The sequence below is a fragment of the Oncorhynchus nerka genome, linkage group LG23 (assembly GCF_034236695.1).
Source record: "Oncorhynchus nerka isolate Pitt River linkage group LG23, Oner_Uvic_2.0, whole genome shotgun sequence".
Lineage (NCBI taxonomy): Eukaryota > Metazoa > Chordata > Actinopteri > Salmoniformes > Salmonidae > Oncorhynchus > Oncorhynchus nerka.
Window position 1 is genome coordinate 23,343,968 of NC_088418.1, and position 26,436 is coordinate 23,370,403.

At 40.6% G+C, this 26,436-nt stretch overlaps 2 protein-coding genes across 3 annotated transcripts in view; one reads left to right on the top strand and one right to left on the bottom strand.

Annotated features, from left to right (window-relative positions):
• The window catches only part of itga3b (integrin, alpha 3b), a 59,057-nt gene extending 51,387 nt beyond the window's left edge, over positions 1-7,670 (top strand). The window contains exon 26 of one of the 2 annotated variants that reach the window (XR_010460670.1): positions 448-537. Coding sequence is in view for 1 of the 2 variants with exons in the window: in XM_065007959.1 (XP_064864031.1) it covers positions 448-615 (168 nt within the window). In the remaining variant the exon portion in view is untranslated. Of the gene's footprint in view, positions 1-447 lie in introns of both variants that reach the window. The other variant, XM_065007959.1, reaches the window with a different exon arrangement.
• The window catches only part of LOC115106521 (angiotensin-converting enzyme-like), a 32,190-nt gene continuing 13,156 nt past the window's right edge, over positions 7,403-26,436 (bottom strand). The window contains exons 10-25 of the mRNA XM_029629328.2: positions 26,296-26,394; positions 25,944-26,066; positions 25,505-25,716; positions 23,118-23,254; positions 22,715-22,873; positions 22,419-22,506; positions 18,857-19,000; positions 18,462-18,653; positions 18,062-18,159; positions 17,788-17,960; positions 17,297-17,520; positions 16,875-17,019; positions 16,382-16,480; positions 15,965-16,087; positions 15,542-15,726; positions 7,403-8,379 (exon numbers count right to left, since the gene is read on the bottom strand). Coding sequence (XP_029485188.2) covers positions 8,153-8,379; positions 15,542-15,726; positions 15,965-16,087; positions 16,382-16,480; positions 16,875-17,019; positions 17,297-17,520; positions 17,788-17,960; positions 18,062-18,159; positions 18,462-18,653; positions 18,857-19,000; positions 22,419-22,506; positions 22,715-22,873; positions 23,118-23,254; positions 25,505-25,716; positions 25,944-26,066; positions 26,296-26,394 — 2,428 coding nt within the window. The 3' untranslated portion in view covers positions 7,403-8,152. The remainder of the gene's footprint in view (positions 8,380-15,541; positions 15,727-15,964; positions 16,088-16,381; positions 16,481-16,874; positions 17,020-17,296; positions 17,521-17,787; positions 17,961-18,061; positions 18,160-18,461; positions 18,654-18,856; positions 19,001-22,418; positions 22,507-22,714; positions 22,874-23,117; positions 23,255-25,504; positions 25,717-25,943; positions 26,067-26,295; positions 26,395-26,436) is intronic.

Here is a 26,436-nt window from a genome sequence, read left to right on the forward strand (position 1 = left end):
CTAGCACACTAGATGTAACGCCTTGTAGATTGTGGGATGAAGTTGGTTGTTGGCTAGTAATGTGTCGAAGGGGAATTTGGATTTATTCCATACTAACTCTTCTTCATTGTCAATTCTAACTAGCGTTTGTGTCTCCCTTCTTTTTCAGGCTGATAGTGTGCTGTACCTAATATTTTCTACTTGTCTTGTCTACCGTATTTACGAAGTATCTATTCTGCAGCATCTCTCACTCTCCTGATGAATGACTACTCTCTTTCCTCTTCAATCACTTTTTTTACTCTATGGGAAAATACATTTCTAACAGAAATTGTCTAACTTTGTCTAATTCCTGAGTTTAGCATCCAGATATTCAAATTCTTACATTTAAAAAAAAATCAACAGTTCAACACTATTTGAATATGTATTTTCCCTAATGCTGTGTTGTCTACTTGTCTGTCTTCTCAACAGCTTGGCTTCTTCAAGCGGGCCATCTACTACCGGATTATGCCAAAGTACCATGGAGTGAAAATCCGTAAGGAGGAACGCTACCAGTTTAACATGGGCTTCCAGCCAGAGGATCCAGACAAGAAGTACTGGATCACCAACTGGACAGAGATGCAACGTTACTACTACTGAAACCCTGACCTATGACCCTGAACTCTGAACTCTTGACCTCTGCCAAAGTTCAGGAGCATTGTGACGGAAGGACACAAGGGTTTTTGGGATGTCACACAACTTGGAGGGCACAGCAAACAGACCAATTGTGAATACTGATCACTGACCACATTGATTCTGGAACCTTTCTCCTCTGTAGATTTCATCAAAATATTTTTTTGTTCTTTTTTTGTGCAATATGCCAAATATTCTGTTTCAGAAATTGCGATGTTTAAAGTATTTTGATGAAAGCAGTGTTGTACATTGAAAGAGTGTTTAAAATCCCAGTTTGGTTGTAAATTTGATTTATTTTCCTACCACTGCATATTTAAGTACTGAAAAAAAAAAAAAAACCTTTGCATGTATATTTTTCTTCCATATGATCTATCTGCAAGTTCCTGAGCAAAGTAGTTTTTTTGTCGTCACTGTTTATTTTTTTAATCAGGTGAACGAGTCTGTAGAGAGTCTGTAAAAATTCTTAGTGAATGTACTGTTCCTTTCATATCTCTTTGTTTTAGAATGTCACTGATTGTCAGTGGTTTAGCGCTGATGTCACTACAACAGTAGTTTGGGAGATTATTTTGAACTGTGTAGAGCTTTATTAATCATCAGGATGACTTTGTTATGACAGAACAATGACAGTGCCTTAAAAGAGATCGATTCAGTGATGACACTCTACAGTGCCTTCAGGAAGTATTCAATACCCCTTGATTTATTCCACATGTTGTTGCGTTACAATGCTTGAAATCAAAAATGGATTAAATAAATACAAAGTCTCACGCATCTACTCACAAAACCCCATTATGACAAAGGGGAAACATCTTTTTAGAAATGTTTGCTAATATATTGAAAATTAAATACAGAAATATCTCATTTACATAAGTATTCCCACCCGATGGGTCAATACATGTTAGAATCACCTTTGGCAGTGATTACAGCTGTAAGTTTTTCTGGGTACGTCTCTAAGAGCTTTGCACACCTGGATTTGACAATATTTGCACATAATTATTTTTTTTATTCTTCAAGCTCTGTCAAGTTGGTTGTTGATCACTGCTGGACAGCCATTTTCTACTCTTGCCATAGATTTTCAAGCCGATTTAAGTCAAAACTGTAACTAGGCCACTCAGGAACATTCAATGTCGTCTTGGTAAGCAACTCCAGTGTATTGTGTCTTAGGTCATGTGCTTAGCTCTATTCCGTTTCTTTTTATCCTAAAAAAATCTCCCTAGTCCTTGCCGATGACAAGCATACCCATAACATGATGCAGCAACCACCATGCTTGAAAAAATATGTGGTACTCATTGTGTTTTCGTTTACCCGAAACATAACGTTTCGTATTCGGGACATACATTTAATTTCTTTGCCAATTTTTCTGCAGTTTTACTTTAGTGCCTTATTCCAAGGAATATTTTTTAAAATTCTGTACAGCCTTCTTTTCACTGTGTCATTTAGGTTAGTATTGCGGAGTAACCACAATGTTGTTGATCCATCCTCAGTTTTCTATCACAGCCATTTAACTCTGTTTTAAAGACACGATTGGCCTCATGGTGATATCTCTGAGCAGTTTTCTTCCTCTCCGGGCAAACTGAGTTATGAAGTACGCCTGTATCTTTGTAGTGACTGGATATGGTACACCATCCAATGTGTAATTAATAACTTCACCATGCTCAAAGGGATATTCAATGTCAGCTTCTTTACATTTTTACCCATCTACTAATAGGTGCCCTTTGCAAGGCATTGGAAAACCTCCCTGGTCTTTGTGGTTGAATCTGTGTTTGAAATTCACTGATTGACTGATGGACCTTACAGATAATTGTATGTGTGGGGTACAGAGATGAGGTAGTCATTCCAAAAAATTCACGTTAAACACTATTATTGCACACGGAGTGAATCCATGCAACTTATTATGTGACTTAAGCAAATGTTTACTCCTCAACTTATTTAGAGTGACATAAGAAAGGGGTTGAATACTTGTTGACTCAAGAAATGTCAGCTTTTCATGTCTTAAAACATAATTCCACTTTTACACGATGTGGTATTGTGTGTGTAGGACAGTGACACAAAATCTAAATGTATTCCATTTGAAATTCAAGCTGTAACACAACAAAATGTGGAAAAAGTCGAGGGGTGTGAATACTTTCTGAACGCACTGTATGTCTGTGGATTGCATGCAGTACTCTCCAGTGCAAGATCAAGCAGTATAATGTTGGTGCATTGCAAACAGGAAACTTGTATCTGCACAGCTTTAGACGGAGCATATTTTCAGGGTTTAAAGAGTTAGAGATTAAAGTCACTGTTGTTTCCAGTAGATCTTGGATGGACAGAAAGCACATTACAGAAGGGAAACAAGAAAAACAAGTTGTATGAAAGCAGATTAGCGTTTTTCGTCATGGACGTCTTGTTCTGGAGGCTGCTCTGTAGAGTGGACACTAGCTAATGACTTCCGGCGCCCGACAGAGATGGCCGCCTCGGTTACACGCATTTCGCTACACTCGCATTAACATCTGCTAACCATGTGTATGTAACAAATAACATTTGATTTGATTTGATTTTAGCTGGCACAGCCACAAAGTCATCAAATTCGGAATTTAAACAAAAAGCTCATTTTTGTTTTCACTATTTTTTACAATATAGCAAATTTCGACTTTGTAGCTGCCTCCAGGACAAGACATTTACCTGCGGTATGAAATGGCAGTACACACTGTATGTCACCCTACTGGCCCTATCCATCCTCTGCATATCTGCTTCTCACAATGGCCCCTAAGCACTCCAGCAAGACATAGAATAGCCTAGTGGTTGCTTGTTTTTATGCTCCATCTTTGAAACAAGCCAATATTCGGTGGTGGGATGGGATGGTTGTAGTGCACTTGAACTGTGAGTGGCCGACGAGAGATGAACACTTCCCTAAATTAGGATTTATTTCACTGAACTGTGTGATTTGACGACAGTAGAGCGCCGGTGCGGTTGTTCTTGATGTAATCATATAGAGGGAGTCGTAACACTGAACTTAATGTATAGGTCTTTGGCCTGATTACTGTACATGACAGCAATGTCAGCGGGCTACAGACACTACACTTAGGGCCATATTCAATCCGTATTGTGGAAATTCAGCGTTACAGCGTGATTTGAATTTAAAGGCAATTCTCCCGCGTTAGCGGAGACTGCATTCACGGTAAACGCTGTACCACACAGTGTACTGTAGATAGTGAGCGTGAACAACGGGATTTGATGTATTCATATTCTCGTTGTAAATTACCCTGTGACTGCTCAAATGGAATGACTGACTGTTTGAATGACTGCATTTCTCCTGAATCATTTACATTGTAACATTTTACTTGCGTAGTTTCTTCCATCGTTCATTACTGTGCTTCATATTGTGAAGTTATGTGGAATGTTTGGTGTGCGGCAGAGCATTTCTTGTTGTGGTCAACCGGCATAACTAATGCCCACAGAGCATTTCTTGTTGTGGTCAACCGGCATAACTAATGCCCACAGAGCATTTCTTGTTGTGGTCAACCGGCATAACTAATGCCCACAGAGCATTTCTTGTTGTGGTCCACCTGCATAACTAATGCCCACAGAACATTTCTCAGTATACAGAGAGTAGACAGCTACTGGAGTGGTTACACAACTGTCTGTCAGCATACCAAATGGCACCCTATTCCCCACGTAGTGCATTACTTTTGACAGTGGTGGAAAGTACTTAATTAAAAATACTTTAAAGTACTACTTAAGTATTTTTTGGGGGGTATCTGTACTTTACTGTTTATATATATTTTTTACAACTTTTACTTTTACTTCACTACATTCCTAATGAAAATAATGTACTTTTTGCCCATACGTTTTCCCTGACATCCAAAAGTACTCGTTACATTTTGAATGCTTAGCAGGACAGGAATATGGTCCAATTCATTCACTTATCAAGAGAACATCCCTGGTGATCACTACTGCCTCTGATCTGGCGGACTCACGAAACAAAAATGCTTCATTTGTAAATGATGTTTGAGTGTCCCCCTGGCTATCAGTAAATTTTTTAAAACAAGAAAACTGTGCCGTCTGGTTTGCTTAAAATAATTTATACTTTTACTGTTGATACTTAAGTATATTTTAGCAATTACATTTACTTTTGATACTTAAGTATGTTTAAAACCAAATACTTTTAGACTTTTACTCAAGTAGTATTTTACTGGATGACTTTTACTCAAGTATGACATTTGGGTACTTTTTCCATCACTGACTTTTGAGCAGACCTTATGGGCAGTGGTGTAAAGTACTTAAGTAAAAATATTTTAAAGTACTACTGAAGTATATTTTTGGGGTATCCTTACTTTACTTTACTACTTATATTATTTTGACGACTTTTACTTCTCTACATTCCGAAATAAAATATTGTACTTTTTACTCTATACATTTTCCCTGACACCCAAAAGTACGTTACATTTTGAATGCTTAGCAGCACAGGAAAATTGTCAAATTCCCTCACTTATCAACAGAACATCCCTGGTCATCCCTACTGCCTCTGATCTGGCAGACTCATTAAGCACACATGCTTCGTTTGTAAATTATGTCTAAATTTTGGAGTGTGCCCCTGGCTATCCGTAAATTTTAAAAACAAGAAAATGGTGCCATCTGGTTTGCTTAATATAATGAATTTGAAATTATTTATACTTTTACTTTTGATACTTAGGTACATTTTTGCGATTACAGTTACTTTTGATACTAAATTATATTGAAAACCAAACACTTTTAGACTTTTACTCAAGTACTATTTTACTGGATGACTTTCACTTTTACTTGAGTCCTTTTTTATTAAGATATCTTTACCTTTAATCAAGTATGACAATTAGGTACTTTTTCCATCACTGCTTATGGGCCCTTGTCAAAGGTAATGCAATAAATAGGGGATAGGGTGCCATTTGGTCTGCAGAAGACAGTTGTGTAACCACTCCAGTAGCCATCACCTGAGGCACCAGAGATATTCTGCAAAGAGATTCTTTAACCGGTCATCTGTAGCCGTTGCTACAGACGTTCCATTGACTCACAAAATGGCTGGGGACGGAGGGGGGATGTCAAATCAAACTTTATTTGTCACATGCGCCGAATACAACAAGTGTAGACCTTACTGTGAAATGCTTACATACAAGCCCTGTATAGCGACAGTGGCGAACTGCTAGGGCCTACATAAATCTGTCCCAACAGCAGTCCCAATGCCTTACCACTGCTACACCTGGCTATCAACGGAGCCTCATTTACTGCCTTTTTTAAAAAAACATAGCTGATATGGCTGACTTGTTAAAAAATGTGGTTTCTACTGACAATTGAGATGTACAAACTATGGCATGAGGGGACGACAAGCGGATGAGGCAATCCATAATTTCGATTAAGACATTAATGAGCGAGCTAGGACGTCCGTTGTCAATATAACTATTTGTTCAGCACTTTTGAAATGTACAGCGACAGAATTTAGAACATGGGCTGTTCTTACAGTGTTCTCCCTGTACACTAAGTCAGAACCGTAGGATAAATAAAGGGGACATATAAGCAGACAATGAAAGCGCTTACAATAGTCGATAATTACATTTCTCAAAAACAGGTTAAAGGCTTACATGTGCACCACCAAGTCAGAACAGTAGGCAAAATTAAGAGGTGAAAATATACCAAATTATTAGGGTAAGGCACATGGGCTACTAACAGCTTACTGAACAACATACACTTAGTATTACTTTCTTAGCTACAGTATACATATCTCCCTGGCATGTTACATCATTTATGCAGCAGCATACAATACATTTTTGGACTCACCTTGTTGTGCTGGGCTCACTTGAACAGGAAGGTGGCAAAGTAGTTCTTCGTGGGCAAATTTTGTCATCAGTCTTTGTCATCAAAGTCTCTGGATTTATGGTTCTTTCAAGACAACTGGAAAAATAAAAATGAAAGTAGAATCATGATGACGTCAGTGATCTTCAGGTCGTAGCTCTAGTAAGAGGCCCGAGTTCCGAATTTACAATTACGAGTTGGATGAAAGTTCAAAACTTATTTTCCCAGTCGTAGTTCATTTTTCCTGAGTTCCCTAGTTGTCTTGAACTCACTAAAAGTCTGATTTTGCAGTTTTGAGCACGGCACAAATCATGCTTCATTGACAGCACAGCCAATGTTGAATGTTTATCATTTTAAACTTGGAAAAGAGACTTGGGACCACACAGCCACTCCACTGAATAGCAGGCTAGTGATTGCTATGCAATGCTTGCAGTTACCGACTGATTCCTTCCAAACCGCTCATTGTTGAATTTCCGATTTCCTTCTTGTTGGATAATGTTTATGTCTAATGGCCGATGAGCACCGATACATTTTATCTATAATTTCTCATATGACAAGGATTAAAAAGGATTAGCCAGTAGATTGTCTACTTGATTCATGAGGATGACCGCTAGCTAAGATTTTGAAAGTCTGATGTTGACATGATCAGTCCAATCAAACCTACTGTACATATAACGTGATTTGACGTAATTTTATCTGTGGCCAATGACCTTGAGCCTTCTTGGATGGGCACTCCTAATATAACTCTATGGCAGCACCCAAGGAGCTTGATTTTTCTTGCTCTACCTTTAGACTTGGAGGTGACGTAGTGTCCCCATGAGTGACAGAACACTTAGCCATTCACAGCGCAGCGCTCCATATTTTCTGCTGGCTTGCCCCACCACCACAGAAAGCACTGAGCTAGGCTGAAACACCTGCATTTGAGCTGCTTTACTCAAGAAAAAAAAGAGACCATGTTTGCATGCAGCTTTATTAACACAATGATATATATATTTTTACAGTGTTTGGAAACTGATGTGATACGTATTAATGCCAAAATAACATGCAAAACAGGCAAGTCCCCCCAAAAATATATATAAAAATATATTATTTTTTTGCTTAAAATGTGGGACTCAAAACAGGTGGGGCTCTGCCTGAAAGACGGGTCGTCACTGTAGTGTTATTTTATACCATGCAGTGTCAATGTATTGTAATTAAACAGTTTTTACCCGTTATTAATACCCATTATTTGATTGAATATACAACTTGTCATTACCTGCTCGATTAAACACATTGCTATTCAATTGTTTTATCCATCTTATCTTGCCACACAGAACCTCATTAACCAATGAATAGAGAGCAAATGGACATTCCTCTCTCTTTATTCTCAAAAGGCAAAGTATTGAATGAAAAAAAAATATATATATATTTCCTAAAACAATGCATACACAATTAATGACTTTACAAACAATCAGTTGAAACATTTGTTCAGTGTTTCAACTATTACAAATAAATTACATGACTGTTAGATTATTTGTTCTTTGCATAGTAAAAATGATTTAGATTCCAAATTTATACAATAAATATACAAGACATCCAACATATGGCAGAAGCAGACCAAAATAATAAACAAAACCAATCAGGATGCATGGTACAAACACTGATGATGACACTGCTGTTACCGGGGGAATGTGATTTTCCCAATAGAGTAGTACGTGCAGCCTTACTTCAGCTCCAGCTCAGATGAGGACAGATTTCTTCGTTTTGATTTCTTGTACTTGTAGCCCAGGAGGATGGTGGCCACTAGGAGCACCAGGCCCAGGACCAGTAGGACCCACTGGCCTGCTGCAGCCGCTGCACCATCCAGACTCATGCCCAGAAAGTTCACTTTACCATTATCTAGAACTGGGATTGGGGTTGGGGCTGGGGGAGATGTTTCTGAGCCGTCACCTGGAAACACAGAGGTGAGTGATGCGAATCAGAAGACATACTCTTATCCTGTTGCAATCTAGTACTGGGCTTAAATGAACGAACAAGAGACGGAATGCAATATGACATTTTATTAAATAGTTTACTGATGAGGAGTTCCAATGACGGGCCTTAAAAGGAAAGATTAACCCATTTTGAATGTTATATCGTATTTGTGCATCGGAGTGATATTCTATTAATTTCCAGGGTCATTTAATGTTTGAGTGTATCTGAGCTATTCGTTATTCAAGCAGGCAGCGATACAGCAGTTATGACGAGTTTTGCGTCACATGAAAATTACCACAGGAATGACAGAACATCGCTCCGAGATGAATAAATACTACATAACATTAAAAAAATGGGTTAATCTTTCATTTTAAAAAAAAGGTAGAAAACGATATGACATAGATGCGGAACGAAAACAGCATAGTGGGTACATTTTTCCGCAACAACTAAGACCGTTGAAGCGTGAGGCTCAATTTCTCTGCTGTTTGCTGCCCTGGCAACCACGCTGTGAACAGCATGAAGCGAACACGTGCACAACTCCTGTGTGTAAGTCTTGTATCTCGCTCATCTCAATATCTGCGGTGCTGCTCTTGGCAACGTCGTTTCGCTGAGTCTACCTTTATTATAGCTGGTGGAGGGTTGTTGTTAACTTTAGTTGGTACACAAGTTCTTTCACTTGCGTGTTACTTTGACATATAAATACATCCCAAGATGTATACCCATTGGTTGAGAGAGAGGAAGGGGATGATTGCAAGTGTGTACCCATAGGTTAAACAACAAGCATAAGGAATATGCATTATTGTGCCGTGCTCATAGTCTAAAAAGGTAAATGGGGTAATGACATTCCACACATGGCAAAGTAGAAAAGGGAACATGAAACAAGACCTATGCTGATGAAACCTGTTTCCTATTCTACGGGCATAGTGGGAATGTATACAATGTGAATGACGTACTTAATGGATAAAGTTCAAAAAGAGCATTCAGACCAGCCTTACTGATTGAAAATTCAGAAACTACACTGAACAAGTAAAATGCAACATGCAATCATTTCAAAGATTTTACTGAGTTGCAGTTCATAAGGAAATCAGTCAATTCAAATAAATACATTTGATCCTAATCTATGGATTTCACATGTCTGGGAATACAGATATCTGTGACCAACAGATGTGTACCTTAAAAAAAAGGTAGGGGCGTCGATCAGAAAACCAGTCAGTATCTGGTGTGACCATTTGCTGTCGTACACTTCAATACAGAGCATCCCAAACATGCTCAATGGGTGACATGTCTGGTGAGTATGCAGGCTATGGAAGAACTGGGACATTTTCAGCTTCCAGGAATTGTGTACAGATCCTTGCGACATGGGGCCGGGCATTATCATGCTGAAACGAGGTGATAGTGGCGGATGAATGGCATAACAATGGGCCTCAGGATCTTGTCACGGTACCTCTGTGCATTCAAACTGCCACCAACAAAATGCAATTATGGTCTTTGTTCGTAGCTTATGCCTGCCTTTACCATAACCAACTCCACCATGGGCGACTCTACTCACAACGTTGACATCAACAAACCGCTTGCCCACATGACGCCATACATGTGGTCTGCAGTTGTGAGGCCGGTTGGACATTGGAGGCGGCTTATGGTAGAGAAATGAACATTCAATTCTCTGGCAACAGCTATGGTGGATATTCCTGTAGTCAGCATGCAAATTTCACTCTCCTTCAAAACTTGAGACATCTGTGGCATTGTGTTGTGTAACAAAACCGCATATTTTAGAGTGGCCTTATTGGCCCCAGCACAAGGTGCACCTGTGTAATGATCATGCCATTTAAGCTTCTTGATATGTCACACCTGTCAGGTGTATGGATTATCTTGACAAAGGACAAATGCTCACTAACAGGGATGTAAACAAATTTGTGCACAAAATTTGAGAGAAATAAGCTTTTTGTACGCATGGAACATTTCTGGGATGTTTTATTTCAGCTCATAAAACATGGGACCAACACTTTATATTTTTGTTCAGTGTACATTACTTTAAGATTGCTTCTGTGAAAATATTGAGACCAAGTCTTAATCTCAGAAAAATGTGTTTAATGCATAATTAGAAAGGAAAGAGTTTATCCTTTCTGCCATTTCATCTTTGTTCAGTCAGTGTGGTCAGAGAACAGAGGTCTCTTCTGCGCTCCCCCTCTTTTTTGACATTCCAGTTTCCCCTCTATCGTGTTCTTTCCCCCTGTCTTTTCGACATCCCAGTCCATCTCTCTCCATTGTTCTCCACCCGTCTCCTCGCTCTATCTAATCTCAAACTCCTTTCAGCAGGAACTCATCATAAAGGATTGGAGGTATTGATTTCATTGCTAGGAGCCTCTAAACCCACTAAAAACTATGCTTCAGGCCTGACAACAGTTGTTTCTCTGCAGATTGGTTTCAGCTTAAGTACATTGGAATTTTAGTGGCTCTAATCATTGACCTATAAAAGAACTGGAGACACCGTCAAAAATGGCAGACTGTTGTTTTCAACGTAATCTACTCAAATTCGCATATGCAGTTTCGTGGTGGCTGCCATCTGCTTTACAGAGCCCATAACACTTGCGCACCAGCACTTAGTGTGCACTGGAGGTCAGCATGAGCAGCAATGATGTCATCACAATTTCCAAAAACACGGCAGACATCAGTTGAATATAAAATGTTAATATCGTCGGCTATGAGTAAAATATCATTTTAAAAAATGATAAACGGCCCCAGCACAATGGTGATAATGAAAGTGTATTTTTAGGAATGTTCTAATTGGACTTCTCTATGGGGCTGGGCTGTCTTTTTTTGGCTCGACTTCAGCTAAAGTACAGTACTGAAACACTGCCCTCTGGGTACATTGGAAAGAGGGCTATTGGAAAAAAGTACAAAAGTTTGCCTCTCAGCTACAGATATTCCTCTTAGCTATTGGAACCTCAGGAAAAGCTAGACTACAATGGCTTGTTGTACACTTCAAGCATTTTATTTACTACTACTAGCCTATCCAGGTGTTACTGGGATTTATCTGTTAATTGAATGATTAGAATATTCCACCCTGAAACCATATAATTGTATGGAATTGATTAGAATGTATAAAATTATAATCAATACATTTGTAGTTCTAGTCCTAATTAGGGTAAAACAAGGGGTAGCCTTCTGTGGTTGCCTCGATAGCACACAACCACAAAAATCCTACCCCCACCTCTAACTGGACCTGGGATCATTGCCTTAACACTTCATTGTCTTGCAAAAGCCACAATGCATGGTAAGTTTCCTCACTAATTAGTGAACATCTAGAGCCTGGGTCTGTCCTTTGCAGCGACACTCCCCATCAAACCTGACAGAGCAGAATGGGAGAAACTCCCCAAATACAGGTGTGACAAGCTTGTAGCGTCATACCCAAGAAGACTCAAGTTTGTAATTGCTGCCAAAGGTGCTTCAACAAAGTACTGAGGAAAGGGTCTGAATACTTACATAAATATATTTCAGTTATGTATTTAATACATTTCCAAAAACCTGTTTTTGCTTTGTCATAAATGGGTTATTGAGTGTAGATTGATGCACTGTATAATCTCTCTTTAGTATACTATTGGTGCACGCAAGTATGAAAATGTGCTGAAAATGTGGAATCAATAGTCAACTGTACAAAATTTGGCACAAAGTACAGTTGAAATCGGAAGTTTACATACACTTATGTTGGAGTCATTAAAACTCGTTTTTCAACAACTCCACAAATGTCTTGTTAACAAACTATAGTTTTGGCAAGTCATGACGCGAGTCATTTTTCCAACAATTGTTTACAGACAGATTATTTCACTGTATCACAATTCCAGTTGGTCAGAAGTTTACATACACTAAGTTGACTGTGCCTTTAAACAGCTTGGGAAATTCCAGAAAATTATGTCATGGCTTTAGAAGCTTCTGATAGGCTAATTGACATCATTTGAGTCAATTGGAGGTGTACCTGTAGATGTATTTCAAGGCCTGCCTTCAAACTCAGTGACTCTTTGCTTGACATCATGGGAAAATCAAAAGAAATCAGCCAAGACCACAGAAAAAAAAATGTAGACCTCCACAAGTCTGGTTCATCCTTGGGAGCAATTTCCAAACTCCCGAAGGTACAAAGATTGTACTTTTTGGAGAAATGTCCTCTGGTCTGATGAAACAAAAATAGAACTGTTTAGCCATGATGACCATCGTTATTTTTGGAGGAAAAAGGTTGAAGCTTGCAAGCCGAAGAACACCCTCCCAACCGTGAATCACAGGGGTGGCAGCATCACTTTGTGGGGGTGCTTTGCTACAAGAGGGCCTGGTGGCATCATGAGAAGGAAAATTATGTGGATATATTAAAGCAACATCTCAAGACATCAGTCTTGAAGCTTGGTCGCAAATGGGTCTTCCAAATGGACAATGACCCCAAGTATACTTCCAAAGTTGTGGCAACATGGCTTAAGGACAACAAAGTCAAGGTATTGGAGTGGCCATCTCAAAGTCCTGACCTCAATCCTATAGAAAATATGTGGGCAGAACTGAAAAAGTGCGTGCGTGCAAGGAGGCCTACAAACCCGACTCGGTTACACCAGCTCTGTTAGGAGGAATTGGCCAAAATTCACCCAACTTATTGTGGGAAGCTTGTGGAAGGCTACCCGAAACGTTTGACCAAAGTTAAACGATTTGAAGGTAAATGCTACCAAAGACTAATTGAGTGTATGTAAACTTCTGACTCACTGGGAATGCGGTGAAAGAAATAAAAGCTGAAATAAATCACTACTATTTTTTTTACATTATAGTGGCAGTCCTCCATTACATGCTCCAGACACAGTTGGAGAAGGACCGGGCCTTCAGGGTGAAGTAGGCTGTGAAGGTGGCATTTTATTGCATTCAATGCATCTTTACTTATACCTTTTTCAAATGTGATTGTTACTTGTATTTTATTTGGGTCCAAAACAGTTTCATTATTCAACCCATTCCATATATGTATACTACAGTAGGTTGGTGGCAGCTTAATTGTGGAGGATGGGCTCATAGTAACGGCTGGAACAGAGTAAGTGGAATGGTATTGAACGCAAACACATGGTTTCCATGTTTGATACCATTCCATTTACTCCATTCCAGCCATTATTGTGAGCTTTCCTCTCCTCAGCAGCCTCCTGTGATGTACACATTTACCATCAACTTCATCCTCAACAGTCAGTAGTTTGTCTTGTCAATTTCAGTGTTCAAGTGTGTTGGCCATTGCTAGTAATTGGCCATACCTGATCTTAATTGGTTGAGGTCTTGAAAGGTGGTCTGTTTGAACAGTGGGAAAAGAAATGCTTGGAAGAGGTAGACATGCTATATACTCTGCAGGAAAGGTTTTTGTTATTTTAATTAAGTTTTTAGCATGGTGTGTGTTTTAACCTCTTTGAACCCATCTGTTTTATAAGCCTAAAATATTTATTCAATTCTGACAATCTTCATCAGTTCAGTTATTATTTTAACATCTTGATGTGCACGAGATATGGTCAGCTCTGTCACACAGGTGGGCATCCTCATAACTCTTTGCAGTAGGTAGGTCTGCACTCAGCAGCACAGCTCATTTATTGTCACCATTTTCAATTTCATTAGCCTCAAAACATTCCAGCCTTTCAACGTACTCCTCCCAGGAGCTATCATTTTCATCAACAAACTCCACCGTGATTGCCACGAAAGAGGAAACTCCACTTTGGCATTTTACTCATGAATCTTCTTCCATTCTAGTCCGTATCCACTTCGTCGCCAAGTATTCTGTACGTGACATGAAAGTACAATCCAATAACGAGCAAGCAACAGGGTAAGGTTTAGGTGATTTGCTAGATTGCAAACGTGGCTGCCATGTCGGCAGGTGACTGAACTTCAACACCCACGGAGTGTGCACCCCTTAACGTGCCTATCAACACTAAATGTAATCCTTAAGAGTCTGATTCACCCGTCTGTCAATCTAAGTAACAGAAAACCACCCCCATCAAAATCTGCCAGTTTAAGATAGGCGGATGCACCATGAAAAAAAATTCTGTCAGCCTTCTGCATCTGTGGTGGAAGGTGACATAGCGGTGGTTGTCAGACCATGAGACATCCCGAAAATCGGTCTTCTCACAAACATCTTAGCGTCCAAATTGTTTGGCCTAAACTAATATGACCACTCCATGGAATGATGACTCCAACATGTCACTGGACTCGTCTGAGGGTAACCCATACAAATTAATGGAAGTTTGGAGGTAGTTATGCCAACGAAAATAAGGGGCGAAATGTGTCCAATCAAAATGACTTGCTGAACTTTCTTATCTGGCCATAATTTTTTTTTGGGGGGGGATACCTCAAATTGTAAATCAAATACCAAATGATTCATGGCATGACCATCTTAAAACAATTCCATATGTTAGCTTAGTAGACCCCCTCCCCCCCAAAATATTTTAAAAATAAATAAATAATCAGCTGATGCGTTGATCAGCTGATTGACAGGTGTACTGTAGAACGATAAACTTTTCTCTAGTGTGGATGCTCGCCAACATGTATAGTTTGTCGTTATCATCCTTGCTGTGGATGGCCCTTAACACAATTGATTGTGTGAGACAAATTACGACGAACTTGACATTCGAACACTTTACCTAACGCTCCACTCACTATTCATTTGAATCGGTAAAAAGTAACCTAACGTAGCAGGTTTAAAAGAAACGCCTGAAACATTTGGGGGGGAAAAGAATGTTGAGATTCTCTTCTGCACTGTTCAACCAATCCAGTAAATGTGGAGGAGGAGTTAAGATAGAGTGTCGCCTTAACGTCCAAAAGCAGAAGTCACGTTACAAGCTCTTTCTACTTACCCAGAAAACGGGATGCATCCGTTTTGGTTCAGCCCCGCTGAGGGTGGGTAAAGAGACGTGCACTTCATGATAGGTCTAAAACCATTCGTATTTCAGTTAACAATTCAATATTTTGGGGGGGTAATTTTATTTTAAATGGGCTAAAAATGCATAGCTTAAGTGTCATAGTAACAACTGCTTCAGTCATGCTAAATTTTATTTAACCATTTTATTTGGATAAAGGAGGTACGGTAGGGCGGGCACGGCCCCTTAAGCCCCCCCACAACACTGGGCCTGGCTATCAGACTTACGTGGTGGTTTCCAGTCATATTCCGGCCAGCCTCTGACCTCGCCATTCTTGTTGTTCTCTACCTCCAGCCAATCAGTGAGAGGTTTGAAGTACTGTACCAGTGGCTTGGCGGACATGATAGGCTCTCCAGTGATCATAGCCATCGCTTCAGGCCAGGGCTTACTAAAACCCAGCTTCATCACGTCACTGCAAAAACACAGGAAATGGATGAAACAGTCATTCCAAAAGTCTCAGAAAAATCATTTTTCTACAGTCAAACAAATGTTTCATATGCAACAGTTTATATACACTATACAACACTTCCACATATCTGAACGACAACTTCGAACACATTTACGTAAACAACATTATCACATTAAAAAAAGATTGACAGTCCTTGTCATGGCGATAGAATGCTACTGGTTTGAGGGTGTACATTACTGACCCTAGAAGTTTCCCTGCCTCTTTGGAGCGGTAGATATCACATTGGTGGAGAGGGCCGACATGCCCGGCGGTGTTACACAGAGCCTGATGAAACTGGAACTGGATGATGAAGCTCACGAAGTACCTGATAGGAAGACACTCCGTCACATGACGTTCCCACCGCATCCCACATACAAAAACGCTCGGTTTTTAGGAATGCCATCTAAATCTACTGATCGACACGGTACGAGTATCAGTAAACGCAATGTAGGCCCACTTGTGTTTTTATGAACAAGACAGAAAAGTGATCAAATGAAAGTTAGGTGGTTTACAGTTGAACGTTTGGTTCACTTTTCTGCAAGTGCTTTGCGCCACTGATTTCACCAAACGTTCCTTTAGCTTCCTCTAGTTAAAGAGTAATAAACGTCAGACGACGCACCTGACATAGGGCACATTAGCAGGGATGTGGAACTTTGCACCTGGGTCAAAGTCCTGCTCAGTACGGGCCACAGGTGGACACACACCCTGGTACTTCACTCTGGAAGGGACAGACAGTATCTGTTACTTTTACATAGATGGCGAATAACCCCCTTCTCCATCCTCCCCTAAAAGTTTTTTTTTTTGTAGCAGTCAAATCTAATTGTATTTGTCACATACACATGGTTAGCAGATGCTAATGCGAGTGTGGCAAAATGCTTGTGCTTCTAGTTCCAACAATGCAGTAATAACCAACGAGTAATCTACCAATTCCACAACAACTACCATATACACACAAGTGTAAAGGGATAAAGAATATGTACATAAAGATATGAACGAGTGATGGTACAGAGCGGCATAGGCAAGATGCAGTAGATGGTATCGAGTGCAGTATATACACATATGAGATGAGTAATGTAGGGTATGTAAACATAAGTGACAAAAGTGGTCTTTACCTCATGTTCCACCATTCCTTGTTGTACTCCCCCTGAGAGATGCGTCCATCAAACACTTTCCACCTCCACTGGTCCATCAAGTAGCCAAAGGGCAGGAAGGCAATTTTGTCCAGGGCGATGCTCATGAGGTAATTGATCGTACTCTCTGGAAATGAACAGACACATTCATGGTTAGAGTGGTATAGTGCAATCACAGCATATAGCTAGTTCATTTATGTTCACCACACAGCTTGCTTTAAAATAGATGTTTTGTTAATGCTATGGCTGAAGCTGCACTGTCACCACATAACCCTTTTTGTCCTGTTTGGCAGAAGGTCTTAGTAGTGAATTGAAAATTAGTTATTTAGTTTAGTTATTTTCCCTCATTTATAAGAGCGAAAAAATCTGGCCAGGGTCAAAACTAATCATTAGTATGCGCTCACCTGGGTTGTCCTCCACCACATCCAGTAAACCAATCTCCTTTAGATGCTTGGGAGTGGCAACGGACAGGGCCAGCACATCACCAATGGCCTCGTGGAAGCCTGGGTTGGCGCCGTCGCGGAAGGAAATAGGTTGGTCCTTGTACTGCAGGAAGTACTGCACATGACCCATCTCATGGTGCACTGTGATGAGGTCATCCATGGTTATCACGGTGCACTGTTTGATCCTGGAAATGAAGGATAAGAATTTGTCATTTTAATGGCCAAAAGGGGCTGTCATCTTTGTTTTTCATAGGGAATGTAAACATCTTGAAAGGTAAAAAACAAAGACTACGGGTGGGGGGTGGGTAGCTTGGTTGGGACTCAAACCTGCAACCAAGTACATGTCAGTTCAATAGGCAAGTTATTAGACCAAGAGTTCCAAAGCCCTTGACAAAGTTTCTGGCGTTGTAATGTTCTGAGGAAGCTACAGACTCTACGTCCCTCCGAAGTACCTGACGTCTTTGCGGTTGTAGAAGTCCCAGGCGGAGGCATGGCATACCACGTTGCGTCCATCATTGGGTTTCTCTAACATGGACTTGACCCAGAACTCTGGAGGCATGGGCAATAGCCCCAGAGAAGTGAAGAAGTTGTCTGACTCTTGGAACATCCTGGTGGCATTCCAGCCCTGTGGAGAAAACCCCAAAAAGGTTTTCCTGGTCCGGTCACATGGAGACTCAACATACAGCCCTTAAACAAAAACACCTGCAGTGGTGACGGTCTTCTTACCTTGGCTATCATGGCTGGTGTCGCGTCTACTTGAGTGGCATCGGGGTACGGAATGGCCAAGTCCATGATGCCAGACCAGGTCTGCGCCCACATGTTGCCTGATAGGACAAGAGCACATGGCTGTGCTGTTTTATCCATAACTAAACTAAATGTTCAACAGAAACTACTGTATATTCCAGCCTTGCACCACCGACAGAGCTCAAACCAGTGGATTTAGATTCAAAGCCAGGTCAATCCCTAGCCTGTCACGTGCAATGCTTCTGAAAGCAAATGAAATCCAGTTGATTCCCCCCAAAAACATCCACAAATCAGCAGAACATCAATGTGCAGTGGTCATGCAGAACGTAAAAGGAGTTTTGGCCTTTGGTGCTGAATCCATGCTGGATTCTGACAGTCTCACCTAGAAGATGTGCAGGGATGGGTCCCTTCAGGTTGATGCGTTTGCCTCCATACTTCCTGTAAAGAGACCTGCGCACGTAGGCGTGCACATTGAGATAGAGGGGCTCCAGCTCCTTCCACAGATGCTCCAGATCCTCTTCAAAGGAGTGGGTCTCGTACATGGAGCGCCAGAACGCTCCATTGTCAGAATGTCCTACAGTATGAACAGACAGCATTAGGGTGAGGGGAATTCAGTGCCTGAATAGCACACAAGTAATTTGCAGAAACTGACAAGGCTTCCCCCATCACCTATTTTATTTGTGTTAGCACTTGAAACCGGCCTGCACCAATTAGAAGACAGATGCTGGCAGTTGGGGAGGTTGAAATGTCTTTAGGAATGAGTCTGTAAGACCTTACCGTTAAGAGCGGCAGCTTTGTTGGCCAGTTGCACATATCTCTTGTAGTCCTGTCGCAGTTCTCTGCCAGAGGCATTTCTCCAGCCCTGCCAGGCGAACAACAGCTCATCGTAGTCTCTGGACTCAGCCATGATCTTCTGGAGGTCTGAAACGAGAGAAACCAGAGGAGATGGAGTCAAGACCAGGGCCCGGTTTCCCAAAAGTATTCTTAAGACTAAGTTTATTGTAAGAACCTTCATAGAAGCATCATTAAATCTCAGAGCTATTTCCCAAAACCCTCGTCATTACACTTGCACTTAAACACTTGTAGAACAGCGTCATTAGATACATCTGTCTTTCTATGTCATTTTATACAGAGAAGATCTCCATTAAAAATCAAATCTAGCTTCTGTCTGTGACCGCTGATAACTTCAGAACGAAGTTGACTACAAATACAAAGTTGCCAATGTCTTTGCAATTGTTACAAACAAGAATACAATTATGCTTCAAGTAAAAACAGATTACTACATTATACACTGTGTATACAAAACATTAAGAACATGGCTGACCAGGTGAAAGCCATTATCCCTTATTGATGTCAATTGTTAAATCCACTTCAAATCAGTGTAGATTAAGGAGAGGAGACAGGTTAAAGAAGAATTCAAGCCTTGAGACATGGATCGTGTATGTATGCCATTCAGAGGGTGAATGGGCAAAAAAAATGTGACTTTGAACGGGGTATGGTAGTAGGTGCCAGGGGCACCGGTTTGTGTCAAGTACTGAAACGCTGCTTGGTTTTTCCACTGTCAACAGTTTCCTATGTGTATCAAGAATGGTCCACCACCCAAAGGACATCCAGCCCCAAAGGACATCCAGCCAACTTGACACAACTGTTAGAAGCATTGGAGTCAATATGGGCCAGCATCCCTGTGGAACGCTTTCGAACCCCTTGTAGAGTCCATGCCCCGACAAATTGAGGCTGTTCTGACGGGCAAAAGAGGGGGCTGCAACTCCATATTAGGAAGGCGTTCCTAATGTTTGGTATGCCCAGTATTTCAATCATACTGAAATCAATTTCATTCAATTGAGTTCTATTTTGCTAATTGTAGGCTGTCAAATTTGCCTCTATATATTTAATGGTGCAACGTGCTCAATGAAATGCCATATCTACGATTTAGTGTGTCATTATAGGGTAGGTTAAGCATTAGGCTAGAATAAGCTATTTGCAGCCATGTAGGTGATAATATACAGTTGAAGTCAGAGGTTTAGCAAAATACGTTTAAACTCAGTTTCACAAATCCTGACATTTAATCCTAGTAAAAATTCCCTGTCTTAGGTCAGTTAGGATCACCACTTTATTTTAAGAATGTGAAATATCAGAATGATAGTAGTGATTTATTTCAGCTTTTATTTCTTTCATCACATTCCCAGTGGGTCAGAAGTTTACATGCTACCAAAATACCAATTGAGTGTATTGCCTTTACATTGTTTAACTTGGTCAAACGTTTCGGGTAGCCTTCCACAAGCTTCCAACAATAAACTGGGTGAATTTTGGCCCATTTCTCCTGACAGAGCTGGTGTAAGTGAGTCAGGTTTGTAGGCCTCCTTGCTCACACACGTTTTCAATTCTGCCCACAAATGTTCTATAGGATTGAGGTCAGGGCTTTGTGATGGCCACTCCAATACCTTGACTTTGTTGTCCTTAAGCCATTTTGCTACAACTTTGGAAGTATGCTTGTCAATATCCATTTGGAAGACCCATTTGTGACCAAGCTTTAACTTCCTGATTGATGTCTTGATATGTTGCTTCAATGTCTCCACATAATTTCGCTCCTCATGATGCCATCTATTTTGAAGTGCACCAGTCCCTCCTGCAGCAAAGCACCCCGACAACATCATACTGCCACCCCCGTGCTTCACGGTTGGGATGGTGTTCTTTGGCTTGCAAGCTTCCCCCTTTTTCCTCCAAACATATTGATGGTCATTATGGCTAAGCAGTTATTTTTTTGTTTCATCAGACCAGAGGACAAGTAAGATCTTTGTCCCCATGTGCAGTTGCAAACCATAGTCTGGCTTTTTTTATGGTGGTTTTAGAGCAGTGGCTTCTTCCTTGCTGAGCGGCCTTTCAGGTTATGTCGATATAGGACTCGTTTTACTGTGGATATAGATACGTGTTGTACCCGTTTCCTACAGCATCTTCACAAGGTCCTTTGCTGTTGTTCTGGGATTCATTTGCACTTTTCGTACCAAAGTACGTTCATCTCTAGGAGACAGAATGTGTCCCCTTCCTGAGCGGTATTATGGCTGCGTAGTCCGATGGTGTTTATACTTGCCTACTATTGTTTGTACAGATGAACGTGGTACCTTCAGGCATTTGGAAATTGCTCCCAAGGATGAACCAGACTTGTGGAGGTCGACAAATGTTTTCTGAGGTCTTGGCTGATTTCTTTTGATTTTCCCATGATGTCAAGCAGAGGCAATGAGTTTGAAGGCAGGCCTTGAAATACATCCACAGGTACAAATCCAATTGACTCAAACGATGTCAATTAGCCTATCAGAAGCTTCTAAAGCCATGACATCATTTTGTTGACTGTTTTAAAGGCACAGTCAACAAAGTGTATGTTAACTTCTGACCCACTGGAATTCTGATAGTGAATTATAAGTGAACTAATCTGTCTGTAAACAATTGTTGGAAAAAAACACTTGTCATGCACAAAGTAGATGTCCTAACCGACTTGACAAAACTATAGTTTAACAAGAAATGTGTGGAGTGGTTGAAAAATTAGTTAATGACTCCAAACTAAGTGTATGTAAACATTCGACGTCAACTGTATCTCTTGGAGCTTATTCGTAATCAGTATTGTGGAATTATTATAATGTTACAGTAAGATGTGAATGGAGAAAGCTGATCCGAGAGCAGCTATGCCTTTCTTTGGATCCTATCAATATCGACACATGCCCCAACGACGCACTTAACGTTCTTTCTGCATGGTGTTTTGGGAAACGTACGTTACATCTTCGGCCATTGTAGAAACGATGCATCGTTAAAAACACTCATAAGCCTGCGTTCCATCGCTATCGGGAAACCAGGCCCAGAACTCGAGGCCCAAACCAAGACCCCTGGAGACCCAGTCCAAAACCCAACCTCTTGAGACCCAGAGTATCAAGACCATGATGAGACCAATAAATGTACAAGACCAAAACCTGGACCAACTATTTAAAAAAAAAAGTTCTTGCATCTTGACTACATGAGTTAAGACTATAGAAACTATGGTTTTGTCCGAGACCAAGACCCAGTGTATTGGGACCGGGACCAGGACCGCAAGATCAAGACTCCATCTCTGATTCAAATCCCCTGGGAAAGTAGAATTCCTTATGAGTTAATCATGTCACCTCTTTTGTCAAATGTTTCTCCAGATAGTTTATTATTATTATATTGGATGTAAATAAAATTAAAATAATCACATGGAATAATAATACAAACCAGTTATATAAATTGACAACAGATGGACCTTTCAATTAGGTAAGTGTTTTAGGGCCCTGAACCAGGCATGGGATTGGGCAAATATATTGTGGGATCTTACCTGGGTCCAGTGGATGGCAGGTCCCATTGGCTCTGCACACCTCAGCCACACTGTACTTGGTGTCCATGTTGGCCAGCAAATTGTTGTACTAAGCGAAAAACAATGACCAACGGCATAAGAACGTGCAACTGCCCAATGCAGATTCAAGTTTTGTTAATAGGCCTACTTATTAAATCGCTTTAGAATAATTTAATTAAAAGGTCAATATAATATGTGATTTTTGCTCTTGTTTTGGTGTGTGAATAGGGGATTATTTGAAGGTCTTGGGTCAATAAAAGCATTCAGCTAATTCTTACCTCTTTCAGTTCCTCGTCGGGAAGTCCGGCCCTTTCAATGTCACCGAGTTTATTCAAGATACGCTTCATGGCCCCATCCTGGAAGTCTGTGGTGTCATACTTGCGGGCCTCCTTTCCGTAGGTCAGTGTGTGGTTAGACATGTCCAAATTCTTCTGCAGCTGGAGACAGAGTAAACAACACACTCGTCAAAATTAGTTTGTCCAAGTGCAAGAAATGTGCCAGAAAAGATGCAGGTTGAGCCATAGAATCAAGTGTGTTAGTGGTGGGCTAGAACAAAAGCCTGCTCATCCTGTAGCTCCTCCAAACCATGTTTCAGAAATACAGAGAGGAATTTGTGGGTTAGTTGCCTGTGTACAGTATAAATATGAGAGATGCTCCATTCAGACACCAGACAACTGTTACCATGTTCTGCCTGTTCTTCTCATTGATATCGGTGTTAAAGGCCCATGATGCCTCAGTGTAGGCATTCCAGACCACTTCCGCAGTGCTGTTGTACTCCTCCAGGAAATTCTTCGCCTGCACCTCATCTGCAATCATGTCTGGGTATAGAAAGAAAAAGGGACAAGTAAAGTAGAATAGCTTTCATAGCTCAAGCTACAGTGGGGCAAAAAAGTATTTAGTCAGCCACCAATTGTGCAAGTTCTCCCACTTAAAAATATGAGAGGCCTGTAATGTATCATTATAGGTACACTTCAACTATGACAGACAAAATGAGAAGAAAAAAATCCAGAAAAATCACATTGTAGGATTTTTAATGAATTTATTTGCAAATTATGGTGGAAAATAAGTATTTGGTCACCTACAAACCAGCAAGCAAGATTTCTGGCTCTCAGACCTCTTCTTTAAGAGGCTCCTCTGTCCTCCACTCATTACCTGTATTAATGGCACCCGTTTGAACTTATCAGTATAAAAGACACCTGTCCACAACCAAACTCCACTATGGCCAAGACCAAAGAGCTGTCAAAGGACACCAGAAACAAAATTGTAGACCTGCACCAGGCTGGGAAGACTGAATCTGCAATAGGTAAGCAGCTTGGTTTGAAGAAATCAACTGTGGGAGCAATTATTAGGAAATGGAAGACATACAAGACCACTGATAATCTCCCTCGATCTGGGGCTCCACGCAAGATCTCACCCCGTGGGGTCAAAATGATCACAAGAACGGTGAGCAAAAATCCCAGAACCACACGGGGGGACCTAGTGAAGGACCTACAGAGAGCTGGGACCAAAGTAACAAAGCCTACCATCAGTAACACACTACGCCGCCAGGGATTCAAATCTTGCAGTGCTAGACGTGTCCCCCTGCTTAAGCCAGTACATGTCCAGGCCCGTCTGAAGTTTGCTAGAGAGCATTTGGATGATCCAGAAGAAGATTGGGAGAATGTCATATGGTCAGATGAAACCAAAATATAACTTTTTGGTAAAAACTCAACTCGTCGTGTTTGGAGGACAAAGAATGCTGAGTTGCAGCCAAATAACACCATACCTACTGTGAAGCATGGGGGTGGAAACATCATGCTTTGGGGCTGTTTTTCTGTAAAGGGACCAGGACGACTGATCCGTGTAAAGGAAAGAATGGGGCAATGTATCGTGAGATGGAAGGAGGTTTTCACTCAATCAGCAAGGGCATTGAAGATGAAATGTGGCTGGGTCTTTCAGCATGACAATGATCCAAAACACACCACCCGGACAACAAAGGAGTGGCTTCGTAAGAAGCATTTCAAGGTCCTGGAGTGGCCTAGCCAGTCTCTAGATCTCAACCCCATAGAAAATCTTTGGAGGGAGTTGAAAGTCCGTGTTGCCCAGCAACAGCCCCAAAACATCACTGCTCTAGAGGAGATCTGCATGGAGGAATGGGCCAAAATACCAGCAACAGTGTGTGAAAACCTTGTGAAGACTTACAGAAAACGATTGACCTCTGTCATTGCCAACAAAGGGTATATAACAAAGTATTGAGATAAACTTTTGTTATTGACCAAATACTTATTTTCCACCATAATTTGCAAATAAATTCATTAAACATCCTACAATGTGATTTTCTGGATTTTTTTTCTAGTTTTGTCTGTCATAGTTGAAGTGTACCTATGATGAAAATTATAGGCCTCTCATATTTTTAAGTGGGAGAACTTGCACAATTGGTGGCTGACTAAATACTTTTTTGCCCCACTGTACATGGCTCTGTGACCGTGGCCCGGGCCCGATTCTAACTTAAGCGAGTATAGCTTAAATGTGTATGCAAGTTCATCTTTCAATGTCACCATACACAATTTAAAGAGAGAAGTACATATATTTCTATTGATTTTCCCATGTTTCAATCCACATTGTAACAATGAGTTCTAAATGTAATGTCCAAACAAGGGAAAAATACCCATCACTACAATAATCATCATGATCATTAATAATAACCATTACAACAATCACAATAATTGCAGTCTACAATTTCATCAAATTTAAGTGGATTCAATCAACAAAGACATTCATGTGCTCATATTATAATTACAGATTTTTTTTAAAGCAGAAAAGGAACATAAGGAAATAAGTTTTTTTTATTTTTAAGATTAACATACAAACAAGAACAAAAATTCATAGATTTAAGATGGGTTTTCCTGAATTTGTCCTGCAAATTCTAAGCTGAATTTGATATTTTTGATACATTTTTTTTTTATCCATTTGCCAAAAGTAGGGGGACAGACATTCAACGCAAAAGAACCATGTTAAATTATTATTGAAATATCCATTATTTTATTGAAATATCATCCTCCTTCAGTTAAACCTGTTTACTGGCTCACCAATATCCTCGGGGTAGCCCTCCGGTATGGGTGGAACCCAGTTAAAGTCAGGCCAGCCCAAGGTCTCATTCATTGCTGCATTCTGTTCCTTCAACCATGTGATGATGGGACCAAAGTATTCCATCAGGGAGCTGGCGTCAATCTTGTTTGTCCCGATGGCATCCTGGAGCACCTGTTCCCAGGGCTTGGATTCTCCGGATTTAAGGACTGTCCTGTAAAAGTCAACAATTTACTATAACTTTGTATGGTTTAGCAAGTCTAGAGACAATGCTTGATGGTTGATTCAGGTAGGGGGAAAATACCGCAGTTCAAATTAGTCTAAAATGTGAAAAGATCAACTTATTTCTTAGGGTCATTAAGAGATTCAAAGGCCATATTTTGTGTCTCATCTCACTTGATCAGGTAACACCATAGTGTAGGTGACTAACAGTGTACATACTCTAAAATGTTTCCAGCCTCCTTGGACTGGTAGATGTCACATGTGTGCAGGGGTCCTGTCTGATTGGCTGCCTGACACAGCTTCTTGTGGAACTGGAACTGCAGAATGAAGCTCACAAAGTACCTACAGGAGAGAAAAACGACACAGTTAATCAAAGATGTTGTCAAATTGATTTTGATGGTGTTTGAGGATCGATTTTGTATTGATGTGTATTTGAAATATTAATATTCCCTCCGTGACCTTTATTCTTAGTGTTTTTTTTTGTTGAGAAATGACTATCCATCGTCCATTATAATACTGCTGTATATGGATCTGAGGAAAAGAAGTGAGATGGTTTGAAAGAGAATTCTACCTAATGTATGGGGTGTTTCCTGGAATGTGATATTTGGCTCCAGCGTCCATGTGCTCCTCTGTGCGTTTGGTGGGTGGACATATACCCTGGTATTTTGTCCTTGAAAAGTGAACAAGGGAAGGCAAATTGACAGTGTTTTCT